Source organism: Podarcis vaucheri (assembly GCF_965113315.1).
Source record: "Podarcis vaucheri genome assembly, chromosome: 11".
Taxonomy (NCBI): Eukaryota; Metazoa; Chordata; class Lepidosauria; order Squamata; family Lacertidae; genus Podarcis; species Podarcis vaucheri.
This window is the reverse complement of record NC_138749.1, coordinates 32,088,368-32,104,188: the sequence shown is the minus strand read 5'-3', so window position 1 is coordinate 32,104,188 and position 15,821 is coordinate 32,088,368. Positions and strand designations below refer to the sequence as shown.

The following is a 15,821-nucleotide window of genomic DNA, read 5'->3' as shown; positions in this document are numbered from 1 at the left end:
GTGAGGTGAATGGGGCTGAGAGACTTCAAAGAAGTGTGACTAGCCCAAGGTCACTCAGCAGCTGCATGTGGAGGAGCGGAGACGCGAACCTGGTTCCCAAAATTACGAGTCTATCGCTCTGAACCACTACACCACACTGGCTCTCTTACTGATAAATGTGTATTTACTGATACTTACTGATGAATACTGATACTGATACTTACTGATAAATGTGTATCATTTGGAACATACTGCTCTTGCTCTCCCAATAACACATCAATCACAGGGTGCTTCCCATTTTTTATCATTATCTCTGACCTTCCATCTTTTATGACAGGTCTGAAAAGAAAATTATGTTACAGCATGTTAGATGGAGTTTGGGGTGAGGCATCTGAAACCAGACTCTTGCTTTTTTGAAACTGAATCAATCAGGCCACAATCTACAGGAAATGTAAATCAATCCATCCTACCCAGGAACTATACTGTCTACTCTTTTGAAGCATCACTATGTGTCCTCAAATATGACAAACATCGTTTTTGTAGTCTAGTAAAAAAAAAATCAACAAAGCTAACCGTAATATTCTACCGTTGTTTAGACAGTGATTACCTGCAGTAGTCTCCTTGTTTGGCAACCTCAGCCAGGGAAAATATACAGTCCACAGTTGCTAGGTGACCCACAGCTTTAGATATTGTGTAGTAATGGTTGTTAAAATCACTATACAGTGGTAAATGGGGGGGGGGGAGAGAAAGACGTGAATAAAATATTAATATGAATAAAATGTTGAACTAAGTGGCAGCACAGGATAGTCTTTTAAAATATTGCTATATAAAGTTCCTATATAAAGGTTTGGACCAGCACTTTTTGGGGGTAAAACTTAAAATAAAAAAGAGATGCTGGTACTCATATATGTGCAGTGGGCGTCAGCAAAAAATGACTGCCATGGGCAGGAAAAAAAGGTGCTGGTACTCTGTACCAAGAAGAGCTCTGTGTGTGTGTGTGTGTGCGCGCGCGCGCGTGTCTGTCTCACTCACACACAGGCAGAGACAGAGAGAGAACACCCTGGTTGGGACTATTCTTTAAAGGACAAACAAAATTAAATTAGACACATAGAAAGTGTTTATTAACAGTGCAATGAGGACTGCCAAAAGATGAAGAATTTATCGCATTAAAATAAGTATTTGCCTTCTTCTTATGAATTACTACTGCAAGACATTAGTGATATCAGGTGACACATTCTTCTTTTGTAGCATGTCAAGCCAAGTGATTGATGGTAGACGCTATACACAAACTAAAAGGGACAACAGGCCCTGCCTGCAGACTTACATACTAAAGATTGCCTAAACTTTCCATTTGTTAGGCAAGAAAGCAGGAGTAGGAATAGCTGGCAAAGCAGTGGCTGAGTCAGGGCTGTGTGGGTGCACCAGTGGAGCCAATTATGCACTCTTGCCAGTGCACCCACATAGCCCTGGCTTAGCTGCAGCCTTGACACACACACCCTGCCCAATCCAGGTAAGCAGGAGCAACACGGCTGTTGGAATGGCACCACCCCACCATACCAGTGCCTCATGCTTTCTTCTCTAACAGACTTTGTACCATTGCAGACTTTGTTCAAAAGCAGAACCTACCTCATATTGATCTGCAGCACTCTGTGCTAAGGTAGAGCTGTGATACCCAGCTCTTCTGGCAGCTCCTCTCTGCCATTAGGGGGGAAGAATATGTTAAGTGTTGCCAGCAATACATGAGTGATGGTCCTGAGGCATAGCTGCTGTTTTTCTTCAACTGTTGTAGAAGTTGTCTGAGTACAACAGTGCCATTGGTGGAAAGAGGCAGACAGTCTGTCACTGTAATTAATTTCCTAATGACATTCTAAAAGTCTTTTACTAGAGAAATGTCACATTCTTAAGCTGAAAGTTCTTTTGACTTTGCTATTGTGCTATTGTGTTGTTCGTCAGGAGGCAAAGAGGGACAACTGCTCTGGGCCTCACAGTTAGTGCCCATGGCCAACAGCGCCACTGCCCTCCCCCATCTGCCTGGCAAGGCTCTCCAACTCTGCCCTTTCTAGGGAAAAGCAGGAAGGGGGGAGGTGGAGGGCTTTGCCAACACTGCCACTGCAACAGCAGCAACAAGAGAAAAAAATGTAAGGGGGTAGGGGGAGATCACCTCTGCTAAAGTAGTGGCAAATCCTCTCCACTACCAGGAAAAAGTAAGCTGGGGAGAGGAAGAGATCCCCCACTACAATGAAGAGGAACGACAGCAGAGACAGGAAGGACATGAAGGGGTACATAGTGTAATCTGCTCTGGATCCTGCACTCCTTAGGGACAGTCCTATTTTGGTGTAATTCTGTTGATTATCTTAGGTTACTAGAGCGCACTGCTATAACTAGAGACACACTAGCATCTATTTCAGGTGGATCATCTCAAGAAGGGCTGTAGCTCACATATACAGAAGTTTCCAGGTTCAAACTCCATCATCTACCTGAAATTCTAGAGGGGTGATGTCAGTCAATGTAGACAATGCTAGGCTAGATGAACCAATGTTCTGACTCAGGCTTCCTCAACCTCAGCCCTCCAGATGTTTTGAGACTACAGTTCCCATCATCCCTGACCACTGGTCCTGCTAGCTAGGGATCATGGGAGTTGTAGGCCAAAAACATCAGGAAGGCCGAGGTTGGGGAAGCCTGGTCTGACTTATAAGGCAGCTTCTGGTGTTCCTATGACCAATTAGGCTACCCTTTACTTACTTTATAAAAACTGTAAAATGTGATAGAAGTACTCAAACGGGTCGTGGCAGTTCTAAAGTACTGCCTCTATTTTAAATATAACCACCTTTCGAAGTTCAGGTAAGCCTATCAGCAAGGCAAACTACACATCAGACGCTTCAATAATAATAATAATAATAATAATAATAATACGAACTGTAAGCTTTATAGTTATATTTTGTAACCTACTTTATAATCTTATTTCAATAGAAAAAACTGAATTTGTAAACTCACTCTAAAAAGCGTAGCCATTCAGCACTGCAGTCAAGGACTAGCTGCTCACGTAGCTGATTCAAATGCCTGTAATTTTCTACAATAAAAGGAGTGTGGAAGCGGCTGACTGCTTTTGTGCTATAAGAGAAAACCAAATAGGAAATCAAGGTTACTAAGCAATCAGTTATATAGCAATATGCAAAAATCAGACCAGTTCTTTTTTTAGGACCAGTACACAAATTAATTTTTTTCTGCACAGAGGTAAAGAAAGAGAGAGCGATCCATACTACCTGAAGTGGAAATGTTCTTGACAAAGCAGCTGCTGCTCATATCTGCTCAAATACTTTACTTGCAGTAAACATACCATTGTGCATCAAACAAAAAAACCATACTTTTACTTCATGGAGGTTCCCTTCGTATAGTCAAAATGCAACATGAGAAGCAGTCACAATTACCTATTGTGAACACAATGTACCGGCAACTAAATCTACACAGCACTGTAACTTTACATTAACAGTTTTCAGGAAAGCAGGATAAAAAGAAATGAAGAGGAATGGGTATTGAAGCCTGCATGGAGAGAGATGCTAGACAAAGATGTAGCATTGGTCCATTTTGTTTACCTACCTGGTTTAGCCATATGTAGAATCTATTACATAAGAGCTTCTTAAGAGCATTTAACTCATTCTACAATATTTATAATAGCCAAATATTTGATTAGAGCTTTTTCAGTGATCACCAAAATTTTCAAGTTTTCAGTTGGGTGGTTGTCGTTTTTTTAAGTCCTTGAAAAAACAGTAAATTCTCCCCCCCCCCCCCCGTCTTCACATTTGTACATGGAAGTAATTCCAAGTTCTGTTGTGTAAGCTCAAGTAAATGTAGCCTTGGGTCCTCAGATTGGGCACTGCTGAGTGTACAATATGCTCCCCAGAGGTGAATTTAGCATGTATTAGAAACTGGGCTTTTACTGTTCCAGCTCCAGTCCTCTGGAATCAGTTATCACCTGGATTTAGACAACTGTCTAGTCTCTTGATATTTAGGCAACTATTGAAAACATTTTTGCTTCAGAAGGCTTTCCCTGAAGTGTGACTCAGTAATTTTATGGCCTCTTAATTGTACAAATACTACAATCTCATATTCTAAATAAACTATAAAATATACATATTATGTTGTGAAAGCAGTTAAACAAGCTTAGTTTTGCTAAGAAAGTAAGTGCTGCATATGTTTCAATACTTCCTAAAAGAGAAAGGATAATCATTCTTCAACTATTTCTCTATTTCTTGTTGCTTTTTCAAGACTGCTCTTTCAAAAACAAAATGAAAAAGGAGCAGCTGTCCCAGTTCACTTGCACAGATCTGTATGTAATGTTTAGTGAGGCCTTTCAGACATCTCAATTATTTCTAAACCAACAACTTAAACCTTTATCTACCTGTTTTTAGGCCAAAGATAGTGTCTCTCGCTGCAATCTAGATAGCTTGCATTTACTTTTATTTCCACAGACTCTCTAATCCAAGTTGCAGTTCTATTTGAGAAAAATAATAATTATGCTACCACTAAAAACTGTTCTTATGTATTATATTTTGAATCGGGGGGGGGGGAGAGTTCCTACTCATCCCCCCCCCAGAAAAAATGCTCCAATCTGTGTCCTTGAAAGTCAACATGTAACAGAACACACAACATAGAATCTTAGAATAAAATTCTAGAGTTGGAAGAGACCCTGAGGATCATCTAGTCCAACCCCCTGCAATGCAGGAATGTGCAGCTGCCCCATACGGGGATCGGACCTGCAACCTTGATCTTATCAGCACCACACTCTAACCAACTGAGCTGTCTTTCTACAGCACTGAAATCTAACTGACAGACACAGAAAGTTACTAGTGATTTCCTATTTCTTGTGACGAGGCACCCAGGCCTTGAATATACTCAATGCAGATATTCACATTGGTGGCATGTTATGAACCTGAGACAGCTCCCTCCCTGCCCCCATTCTTTGACTGTGACATATATATCCTGCTCTTACATGGGCAGCAGTTTCTCATCCAGACTACACTTGTTTATCTTCACTAATATTACAGCATTTGGTGTTCCCAGACAATTCACCAGGCTCCTTCTGAAAGAGTTCTTTATATCTGCTTACACTTACATATATGCTTCTGAAACACAAAACCAGCAAACACAAGACACTGAAACAAAACGGGAAGATTGCCCAATGCATGTAGCACATCGATCAAGAACCTTTTGTTTTTCATGATAGTTTCTTGATTGGTACTTGTCAGGGAACTGCCATCAGTGTCCGAGGGAGAGAGCAAGCTCCAAAGGGATCCCAGAGAGCGTCCCGGGAATGGGAGAGGCAGCCCGTCTTCTGGGGAACAGAATCAGCATAGCTCCAGTGGAGAAGGGGGGCAGATGGGGGAATCGGCGAGGCGGTTCCATGACTCCTTGCTGGGGACCAGTGGGGAGAGGAAGGGTCCTCCGCCCTCCTTGCGCAGAAGGCTTCCGCGCAGGGAGAGTAGGAGGAGACTTGGCGTCAAAGAGCTTCTTTGCTGGAAGAAGTTTAAGAAACGCCCACTGACGGATTCTGCCAGCGATTGAGACAGCCACGGGCGAGTGGCTGCCCGGACAGGAAAGGTTCACTCGGGCAACCCAGCCAGAGGTTGGGACAAGCTTACGCACGAGCAACCCCTGGAACCATTACAGTACTCTTATCATTTTGATGAGCTTTTGATATGAGCACATGCTCCTAGATTCAATTTTATTTTTTTGAATCAAAATAATCAATCAGTTCTATGCTAAGAGACCTTTAGAGAAATAAAATTTATTCAGAAATAGGCTTCTACTGCTTTCTGTGTAAAATACATATTCCTTCCCTTCTTTGGTAACCCTGATTAAGCAAAGAAGTCCAATGACAATTAGTCAACAGAGCCCTTATGATCTAGCATAACATTTCAAGAATATAATTCCAGAGGATGCTTTGACTGGGTGAAATACCTCAGGCTTTAATTCAGTCCTAGATTAAATTACCAGCTGGATGACTAGATATCATGTATGTTATAATATTTATCTTATCCATTTCAGCTTACAAAGTTTAACTTGCTATGAGATGTACATACTATTTTTAAAGGGAAAATATTTAAGTAGTAATAAAAGATTTTAATTCCTCGCTGTGAATTAGTGTGAGCAAAGTCACACTGAAGTCTATGAGATGTACCTGCACATATCAGATGACAGGACTGCATTCTCAGTATAAAAAATAAAAGGAAGAAGGAAATCAGTTTATCTACCTCAAACTTTATGTTACATTATGAACATCCACACATTATAAATGGAAGCTCCATGAAAGTAGAAAAACGTATTAACTAAGATTATATATAAATGATGAGAACACAGCTGTCCAAATATATGTCAGATTCTTTTGATGGGAAAATAGCCCTGAATTTAGTAAGGAATCTGACTATATTATGTGACTGAGTAAAGTACTGCAGACATACATGGAATTCCTGCACCTACAGATATATTACTGTTAGGCCTGACTACAGCTTTTGAGCGGTCCTTAACAGACTCCCCATGGCTCCTGCATCTTACACCCTTCCTCATGGCAATACTCCACTATAGTGCTGACTGGTCCACAAGCCTGCAAAGCGAGCATGGCAGGAGGCTGGCAACTGTCTCACCACTTCCCTGTGATGCAGTGCTTACTGGGCAGAGAAGAAATTTTCCTGATGGTGGTGATCCTGTAATGGGCTGCTGCCACCAAGTAAGCAAGCAGGCAAGCAGGAATGAGGCTGACTCACAGTGGCAAGTGAACTGACCACCGTCAGGCAAACCAAGGAGTCAGCTTGAAGTGGTGACTGGCCGCTGCTGGGGACCTCTGTGTCCATAGGACCAGGTAAAGCAACATGCCTAGTGGGCTGTACTGGCATGTGTAGAAACCTGGAAATGCCCCCTTTGCCATGTGCTGATGCCAAGACTGATTACTGTACCTAAGAGTATTAGATACTGATTTAGAGTTTGCAAAGGTGTATTTAAAAACATTCATCCAACCCCACCATTCAGAACTTTAAGGTGCTTTCATGCAAATCATCTTCATCATTAACGTAAATAAAATTAATGGTAATCATATTGCAAGTTACATTATCTTTACATACCTGCTAACTTTAATCCAATCATATGGTACAGAAGATAAAAGTGAATTCTTGACTTCAATCTGAAACTAAAATATCTCTGCATTACTATTATTGTTATCATTGTTATTATTTATTCCATACTATCCCACCCTTCACAATCCATGGGCTCCTGGGAGGAAAAGCGAGATACAAACATATAATGCATTCACATAAAGAAAAATTAAGTTGTACAAACCCTCTTGTTTGAACTACAACATTCCACAGTCCTAACATTTTACAGCAAAATACCAAAATCTTGCCACTGAGATTATTGCAGCCATCAATAGATGGCCCAACAAATTGTTTTGTAAAATATCCTAGTCAAGTTTCTTCCCATGCTACCTCTTCTTAATACTTATGTTATGGTTTAACTTATCTGTTATAATGTCAGATTGTATAGCTAAAAGTGTGTGTGTTTATTTATTTATTGGATTTATATCCCACCCTTCTTCCAAAGGATCCCAGGGCAGCAAAGTGGGTATCAAGTGTTACCTACTTTTAAAAACGATTCTCAATGCAAAAGCCAGAGGGCTGAGCTTATATCTATCTCACTTGTTCTTTGTTTACCCTTGAAAAAAAGCTTTATCAACAGAAGATAATCTCTTTATATATGACTGTATCTAATATCTCGGATTAGAATGACAGTAACAGGAAAAATGATTTGGAGTTAATGCAGCTCTATTGGTTGCAAGTCGGCCCATTGGTTGGAAAACAAGTGTCCGGTTCAGAAATGGGGGCTAGAAAAATCAATGTAGCAAAGTGATATGGCAATTCAATGTTATGTATAATTTGGCATTTGGTAGTCATCATACAAATCACACATCTTTTGTCAAACTGACTGAAAAGGATTGTGTATCAACTATTTAGCTGCTGTCCTTCTATTTGCATTCCGTTCAAAACATTTAAGCAGCGTAAACAGCAGTAAAGATTAACCTTTCTACTAGCAAGAAATCCAAATGATCTTTCACAAAAAAATGCACTTCATTTCTTTTATATAGGATATCAATACAACATCAGGGGAAAACATTTCTAAGCTGTTTAGCTTGCAGAAGCATTATTTATTCTGACAGCATATAACCTGCCTACCTAAAGATGAGTAAGAGGATCATTTTCTCACTTTTGAAGATGGGTTGGCAGTCTTACCCTTGTTTTGTCTTTTTATTGTTTCCAAATCCTTTATTATATTGTATGGGTTCACTAATTAACCAATTCAGGTGCACTATAATTTATTATCATCTGTGCTCAAGCAAGCTTTAATTTGGTAATCTATATGCTACTCTTACATCGGTCTGATGAATTTCTCTTGAAGAAGCCAACAAGATTCTTGGAGAATACTCTCTCAACCATTATCTGTGAAAGTTGGTAATATCTATATGGCAGAGATTGGCTGGATTTGTCAGATCACTGGACAATATCATTGTTGGAGTGATCTCCAACAGTAATATCCCAATTTAATATAAACTAGTCTCTCTACTTGTGGGTAATGTGCCTCTTCATGCAGTGCTTGGGAGGCCCTTTTGATTAACCCAGGTCAATGGGAACGAATACGAATTCCCCAGCAGCTTAGGTGGTTCTAGTCTTTGAAGCTATGTCTGCTGACAAATGAACACTTGAACAAAATATGACCAATGGCAAATACAACAAGAAAAAATATGAAGCAAATATTTAACTTACTGCTTGTCCTGACACCGTAACATAATCCTTAGAGGGACAATTTAGGATTCTTCGTATATCCTGAAGGTGTAACTGGATCTGAGAGTGAACTTCCTGAATCTCATCCTTCCTCTTTCTTATTAAGGGAAATTCTTCAAGATCTTTGAACAGTTGGGTTTTGTCTCCACTTCTAAGTATGCAGAATCCAACAGTTAAGATAGACCCCCCCAAAGTACACACATTCCTTAATACTAACAAAAAAAGTACAGTATTTACATTCGTAACAAGAATAATATGTTACCAAATATATGTAATACTAACACACACATTAGTAAAAAAACAAACTCCATTACCTTTCAGATTAAGAACAATATTTTAAGTGCATAAATAAACCAAACTAAAGAAATAAACAATTTTGTTTCACTTGCAGGGATTATAGTCAAAGTACGGTAACTTTATGACATTTCAAAGCAATGCTGTAAACCGGGATATATAGCGTTTGATGTACAGAATGTAATAATAAAAAGAAACCAGTTAGTATAACTATTGTTCCCTGCCCCAGGAACTTATGGTGAAGATTAAGAAATATTATTAAGAAATACTCAAGGAAACTAACTGCTCAAGGTTAAAAATGAATGGACAGCTTAGAAACTGAACAATCTTTCAGTTCAGTAGAATTTATTCTATATTCACTTTCCATACTAACTGCACATTGAGTGTCTATGCTAGGTGGCTACTGTCAAGCCAGTGGGTTCAAAGGTCGTTGCCTAAGGGTAAGTGATGGGGCAACAGGGTAGCAGTAGTGGTGTCCAGGTAGCATGGCCAGAACAGAGGATTACAAGACCTTCTGTAAGATCCATTCGTTAATATTACATAAGACTATTGTACCATGCTTATATAACAATTTAGACTGCAATCCTAACCCTATTTACCTGGAAATAAGCCCAATTGAATTCAGTACAGCTTATTTTTGATTAAACATGGAAAGACTGCACTGTTACTTACTTTGCTGCTGCTTCATTAAGCATGCTTATATACTTCTTTGTTGAACAAAGCAATTCTGGAATTTCCAAAAGACTCTTCTGTAATAAAGGTGCTTGAACCTGAGTACGTATAGCTGGAACCAGTGCTGTGATTGTTGTTTCCAACTGAGAGAATGTGCTGACTACCAGATAGAACTCTTGAATGGAACACTGAAATTAGAAACAATTGTAACTTCAAGGCTAATGTTTTAAAAATTAATGTTCCTTAGTTTCCTCCCAGTTTTGGACATTCATTGAAATATATGCACCCTGATTATACTTGCTGCTGGTATCACAATGGGAAGGGAACTTACATACATGGGATGCAGTCAAATTGGTGTCGTTTTAATAATGTATAAATTAGAATGTCAATAATATTTTAATTTGTATTTTAATGCATAGCCTGAAACTGTAGGCCTACTACTCTACAGCATTATGAGGCAACTTGCTCAGCAAAGACTGAAGGAATCCATATTTTTTTATTAATCACATGAACAAAATACTTTTCTCAAGACACTGCTAATACTGAAACTGATTTAACCCTCCACTTAATGGTGGAATTCAAACATACTGCAACACGGGGGGGAGGGGGGAGGGAGGTAATGAAAATATCAACCATTGAAGTGTGAATTGCCATGCAGTGTTTCAGGGCCATCTTGTCTGAATTATATGAAAACAGGTGTTGTGTACTCTTTCAGCCCAATGACTTGTTTGTAGCTTCTTCTTTTTTACTGGAAAAGGGAGGGTCTCAATAAAGGCTTTTAAAAAAACAAAACTTTTGGGTAGTATTATGCTTAGTAATCAGGTATTTTATTTCAGGTATATATTTGACCCTGGGACTAGATTTACAGTGTTAATTTTTCTACTAATGTAGGGTTAAATTATCTCCTTCCTTTCAATGTATGAATCTTAAACCTAAATTTCAAGAAAAAAATGCCAGTTTAAAACCATATTTTAATATAATAGAATATAGTATTAATCATTTGTAGCTCACTTTTTTTTTTTTTTACCTTTTTGTGATAAATACTACAGAGTCCTCGTTCAACATCTGGCATCTTACATAGAAGGTGCTTTATTTGACCAAAGACACTCGATTCTGATAGGAGAACCTCCGACACCGCATCAAGTCGAGAATTAATTTCACTGTTAAAAAAGGATTATTTTACTACAGATTGAATGTTCTCTATAATATAAAAATTTCAGGATCTCTGTCTGGATCACCCCACTTAAGTGGGCTGAGTAGATAGAAGGCAAAGTTACATAAAGCAGCAAGTTTCTTAAAAGATCTTCAACACCATCAGAAAACAGTTTACAATGAAAATATTTAACCCAGAATAAACTTTGCTTATTCTGTGGATTTATATTCCCCACTGGCCACAGCATACACTCTTTCTTAGTTAACTAGGGCCTGTACCACTGCTCACTCTGCCTGCTAACACCCCTGCAATTCCCTCCACATTAAACCCCTAGAGCACGGGTGTCAAACACAAGGCCCGCGGGCCGAATCCGGCCCGCCAGACCTCGTCATGTGGCCCGTGTAGCCGCCAGCCTTCACCTTTTATTCTCGCTTTTTTTTTTTTGACACAAGAAAGCCGCCTCTTCAGCGCATGCGCGGCAGCCTACAAGCCAGAGAACGTCTGCCCTCTAGCGGCGCCGGCCGTTCTACACGGGAAACCTCCACTTTACATGTCCTTTACATAGTCCTACAGATACAACCGGCCCTTTGAGGGTGACCAAACTGCTGATGAGGCCCCCGAGGAATTTGAGTTTGACACCCCTGCCCTAGAGCTTCCCCTTAACACAACATGCAACTATTAAGCTTGCATTTCACTTTCCCAACCCCATTTCTGCAGCCACTTCTCTCTTCTAGTCTGCAATTCCCCTTTGCACCCATTTCCATCTTCACCCCCATGTCCATGCCTCCTCCGCCTTTTGTGCACCCTCCCCTTGCGCGCGCATACACACACACATGTAGCTTACTGCATCTTTCTCCTCCAGCATATTGCAACCATGAAGTATTGTTTTCACCTTCTGCCCAATTCTTAAGTGGCCATTCCTTCCTGTTCTTCAGATTCTTTCATGGCCCTGCTTTCATCTTTAACCCCAATCCCATACCTCCAACCTTCTCCTTTTTTGCAACCTCCCTTGCACACCCATTTGCACCTTCAGTCTCTTTTCTCAACTCTCCTTTGCACATAGAGCACCCCTATTTCCATGCAATGTCCTGTCTCCTATTCTGCAGCTCCCTTTGCATGCGCACATGGCCATGATGATATAAGTTACTGTATCTTTAACATGAATAGACTAACCCTAAATTCCTACACTGAATCTAGAACATCATGTTGAAGACAACACATGATACCAGAAGTGAAACATACTGTAGCACAGTATTATGGAGTATCTGAGGGCTCCACTTCCTTTATTTCTCACACATGAAGCAGCTGGGGAATGGAAGAGGGTGAAGTTTAAAACAGTCTCCCCCCCCCCCTTACCCTGTTCTTCTCTTCAGGGATATAGAGACACTCAAGAGTTTTTAAAAACAAACCAATTTTAACAAGAAGAAATAGCAGAGGTGGGTACAATGCAGCAGCTAATACTTTCCCCCACTCCCTTATTGGGGTACTCAAACTTTGTTTTTAAACATTCATTTCCCCAACCCCCAGAGTCACCCCTGCTCGCTCCACTGAAAGCTCTGTCATGTTTAAAATTGCCGCTTCCCCCTTCAGATTTACACCATCCCTGCTCTATTCAAACCTCTGTTGTTATTTAAAACTATGTACCATTTTCCTCTGTGTGTTTTCATCCCTGCTTTATTAAAACCTTTGCTGCTCTGTTTTCCTCTTTATCCCCCCCCCCATTCGAATTTCTGGCACTCTTTTATGCCAACACTTTCCCCCCTCTCAATTTTTCTCCCTTCTTGCTCCCATGTCAAGCTGATTATACTAATCTGTCTGGATAAACCAGCAATCAGGGGCTAGCTTAGTACCAGTCTAGAAATTAGGAGAGCCAATTCAACATACAGAACACACACACCCCTCTCTAAATTGAAGGATCTAGCATTACATTTATGGGTAGCATTCCACCTGAGCTGGCCTTTTCAAAAAGCTGTGACTGTTATGATTCAAATGGAGGACCATTCTCTGAGTCAAAAGGCTTCAGACATTTCCCCCCCTAGTTTTTGTATGGGTATTTAAAGGAGAACATAAATACATCTAAAAATACTAGCTATATATCACATTGGGACTGGAAAACATGTTTATGAACTCTATTTATGAATACATAATATACTAACATGAAACAGTAAATGTAAACATACTACAACAGAGGAAAAATGAAACACTACCCTCGAAAGGTTAATCTGCACTTTAAATCATTTTCACATATGGCTATGCTACTATAGCTCTAGTAATCTAACACAAAAGAAGCATGCATACACTTTGCCTGCTGTAATCCTCAATATTTAAAAACCGGGTCAAGAGAACATCATCCAATATCAAGTGACCCATTTTTTTTCACCTCACTATGTTTTTTAAACACTTTCCCAAGAATAATAAAATATAAGACTCCATAGAGGATTATGTATGGGATAAATATGCCACTGTAAAAGGTCCATTTAAAACATTTTTGCTTCTACTACAATCTGTTGTAAATACAGTACAACAAATATTATGAGAAACTAAATATTCAGATTGTATTATCTGAATTTTAGTTTGTTTTTATATCTATACTGCGCCTCGCATCATGTATATTGCCTACATTTTATACAAACACAAATTGCGCTACAATATTATTTACAATCCAAAACGTGGCAGCCAGACTGGTGAGTGGGAGTGGCCGCCGAGACCATGTAACACTGGCCTTGAAAGACCTACATTAGCTCCCAGTACGTTTCTGAGCACAATTCAAAGTGTTGGTACTGACCTTTAAAGCCCTCAACGGCCTCAGTCCTGTATACCTGAAGGAGCGTCTCCACCCCCATTGTTCTACCCGGACACTGAGGTCCAGTGCCGAGGGCCTTCTGGCGAGAAGCCAAATTACAGGGAACCAAGCAGAGGGCCTTCTTGGTAGTGGCGCCCTCCCTGTGGAATGCCCTCCCACCAGATGTCAAAGAGAACAACTACCAGACTTTCAGAAGACATCTGAAGGCAGTCCTGTTTAGGGAAGCTTTTAATGTTTGATGTATTACAGTATTTTAATATTTTTTTGGAAGCCGCCCAGAGTGGCTGGGGAAGCCCAGCCAGATGGGTGGGGTATAAATAATTAATTATTATTGTTGTTATTATTATTATTATTAAGATTTACAGCAATTGAGATAGATGGATCAAACTTTCTATATACTTTTAGCATAAAAGCTGCAACAGTCTTTTTTCTGTCAGGAAGCCCCTGAGTATGAACAACCATGTGGCTGGGGGACGGAGACAATATGGTCCATGCCAAAAGTGTGAAAGTTAAACAAAAACCCATGCAAAAACACCCATCTAGTTTTGAGCCTGACAGACTCTTCAAGGAACTGCAGAACTATTACTAGGATGAAGTTTCCTTTTCTTCTCTCAACCTTCTAAGTAAAACATTAAAAACTTGAAACATCTTGAAACATACTACATATCCCACAGCCCATTTCCAGCAATTTTAGAATGGCTCCTTTTGGGGTTTTTTGTAGTATAATGGCACAGCTCTCTTCATATTTGCTAAACAATAGTGAAAATATTCATGAATGCATCTAGAGGGATGACTAGATCTGCATACTACTATCTCCACATCTGTTAAATGGCAATCAAGGGCTTTTGTTTTGCACAAGTAAAATGCAACTTCAGCAACAATCACCTTGAAAAAGGAAACAACCAAATTTGTACAAATGAAGGATTTAAATGTTTGCCAAATACAGGTAATCTTATGCAAGGGTTATGTTCCTGGCTATCGAGTGTATAAGCAAAATTGTGTAAAGTACTAGGAAACCATTTTTTAAAATCGTTGCAATTACCAGTGAGGGATAAATGCAGCTCTTAGTCTTCCTCCTCTTTTTCCTCACTGGATGACACTTCAGGGGATGATATGAGGAAAGGGGGGATTGACCGATAGTTCAAAGAGGTGCTGGGGGGGGGGTCAAACTCTGAAATAAAATCATTTCTCTACAACTGGGAATATGTTGACCCTTTCTCTGCCATATAAATCAGTTGCAGCTGTGGATAATCTTTAAGTGTCTAGCATAAGAGACAGGATCATTTTTCATACAAAGTTGTATTCATACCTCAATTGTAGAAGGAGAGGAGCCATTGTCTATAGCATTATGAAAAGCTATGTATGAGCAATTAGCCCAATATTGGGACATCAAGCTTCACACATGACTTCTATCTCTGATACAATGGTCCCTGTCTTACTCTCATGTCCCACTCCCATATTTTCCAAAAGAAAGTTTTAGTTCCAAAGTATTTACTGCTGTATGTTAATCCAATTCTAAGCAGAATTACTACTGGGTCTAAATTAGGCTTTAGTCATACACATTCCATCCTTAGGGAGAGATGAGCCATTGAGTAGAATGCATCCGTAATGAAAAGCTGCAATCATCATAAATAATTCTGATCTACAATTACAGCACATTTTGTTGCAACAACAGTCATTCATCATGATAAGTCAGGAGAGGAAGCTGCTGAATGCAAACTGATTAGTATCATAGTTTTCTCAACTTCCATTCATATATTACTGCAAAGAAAAAAAACTGCTGACTGGTAAGGATTTTACATAAAATTCTAAATTCTGAAATTCAGTTAAATGACAACAACAAACAACTGCATGCTTCCAGCTAGCAGAATTTTGTCTCCTACCAGTGATCACTCCCCACTAGTACTATAACAAGGGAATGTCTCTCCCATTGTTTCCAACTGTTATCAAACTGAACTGCCAAGGGCAGACACTGACTCTTCTATAATTGTCACAATCACTGCACAGCTGAAAATAGTTCCTAGGATGAACATGTAAATAAGACACAGTAGTGAGTGATCCCCAATGGGCACAGCAGAAGTTACCGTATTTTTCG

General features: G+C 39.7%; 1 protein-coding gene across 2 annotated transcripts in view; it reads right to left on the bottom strand.

The window, feature by feature from the left end:
• Nucleotides 1–15,821, bottom strand: part of MSH3 (mutS homolog 3) — a 62,591-nt gene that overhangs the window by 8,865 nt on the left and 37,905 nt on the right. For both annotated transcript variants that reach the window (XM_082191880.1, XM_082191881.1), the window contains 7 exons: nt 10,798–10,930; nt 9,771–9,958; nt 8,787–8,955; nt 7,095–7,159; nt 2,974–3,090; nt 587–694; nt 204–318 (listed from right to left, as the gene is read on the bottom strand). In XM_082191880.1, the coding sequence (XP_082048006.1) occupies nt 204–318; nt 587–694; nt 2,974–3,090; nt 7,095–7,159; nt 8,787–8,955; nt 9,771–9,958; nt 10,798–10,930 (895 nt within the window). The remainder of the gene's footprint in view (nt 1–203; nt 319–586; nt 695–2,973; nt 3,091–7,094; nt 7,160–8,786; nt 8,956–9,770; nt 9,959–10,797; nt 10,931–15,821) is intronic.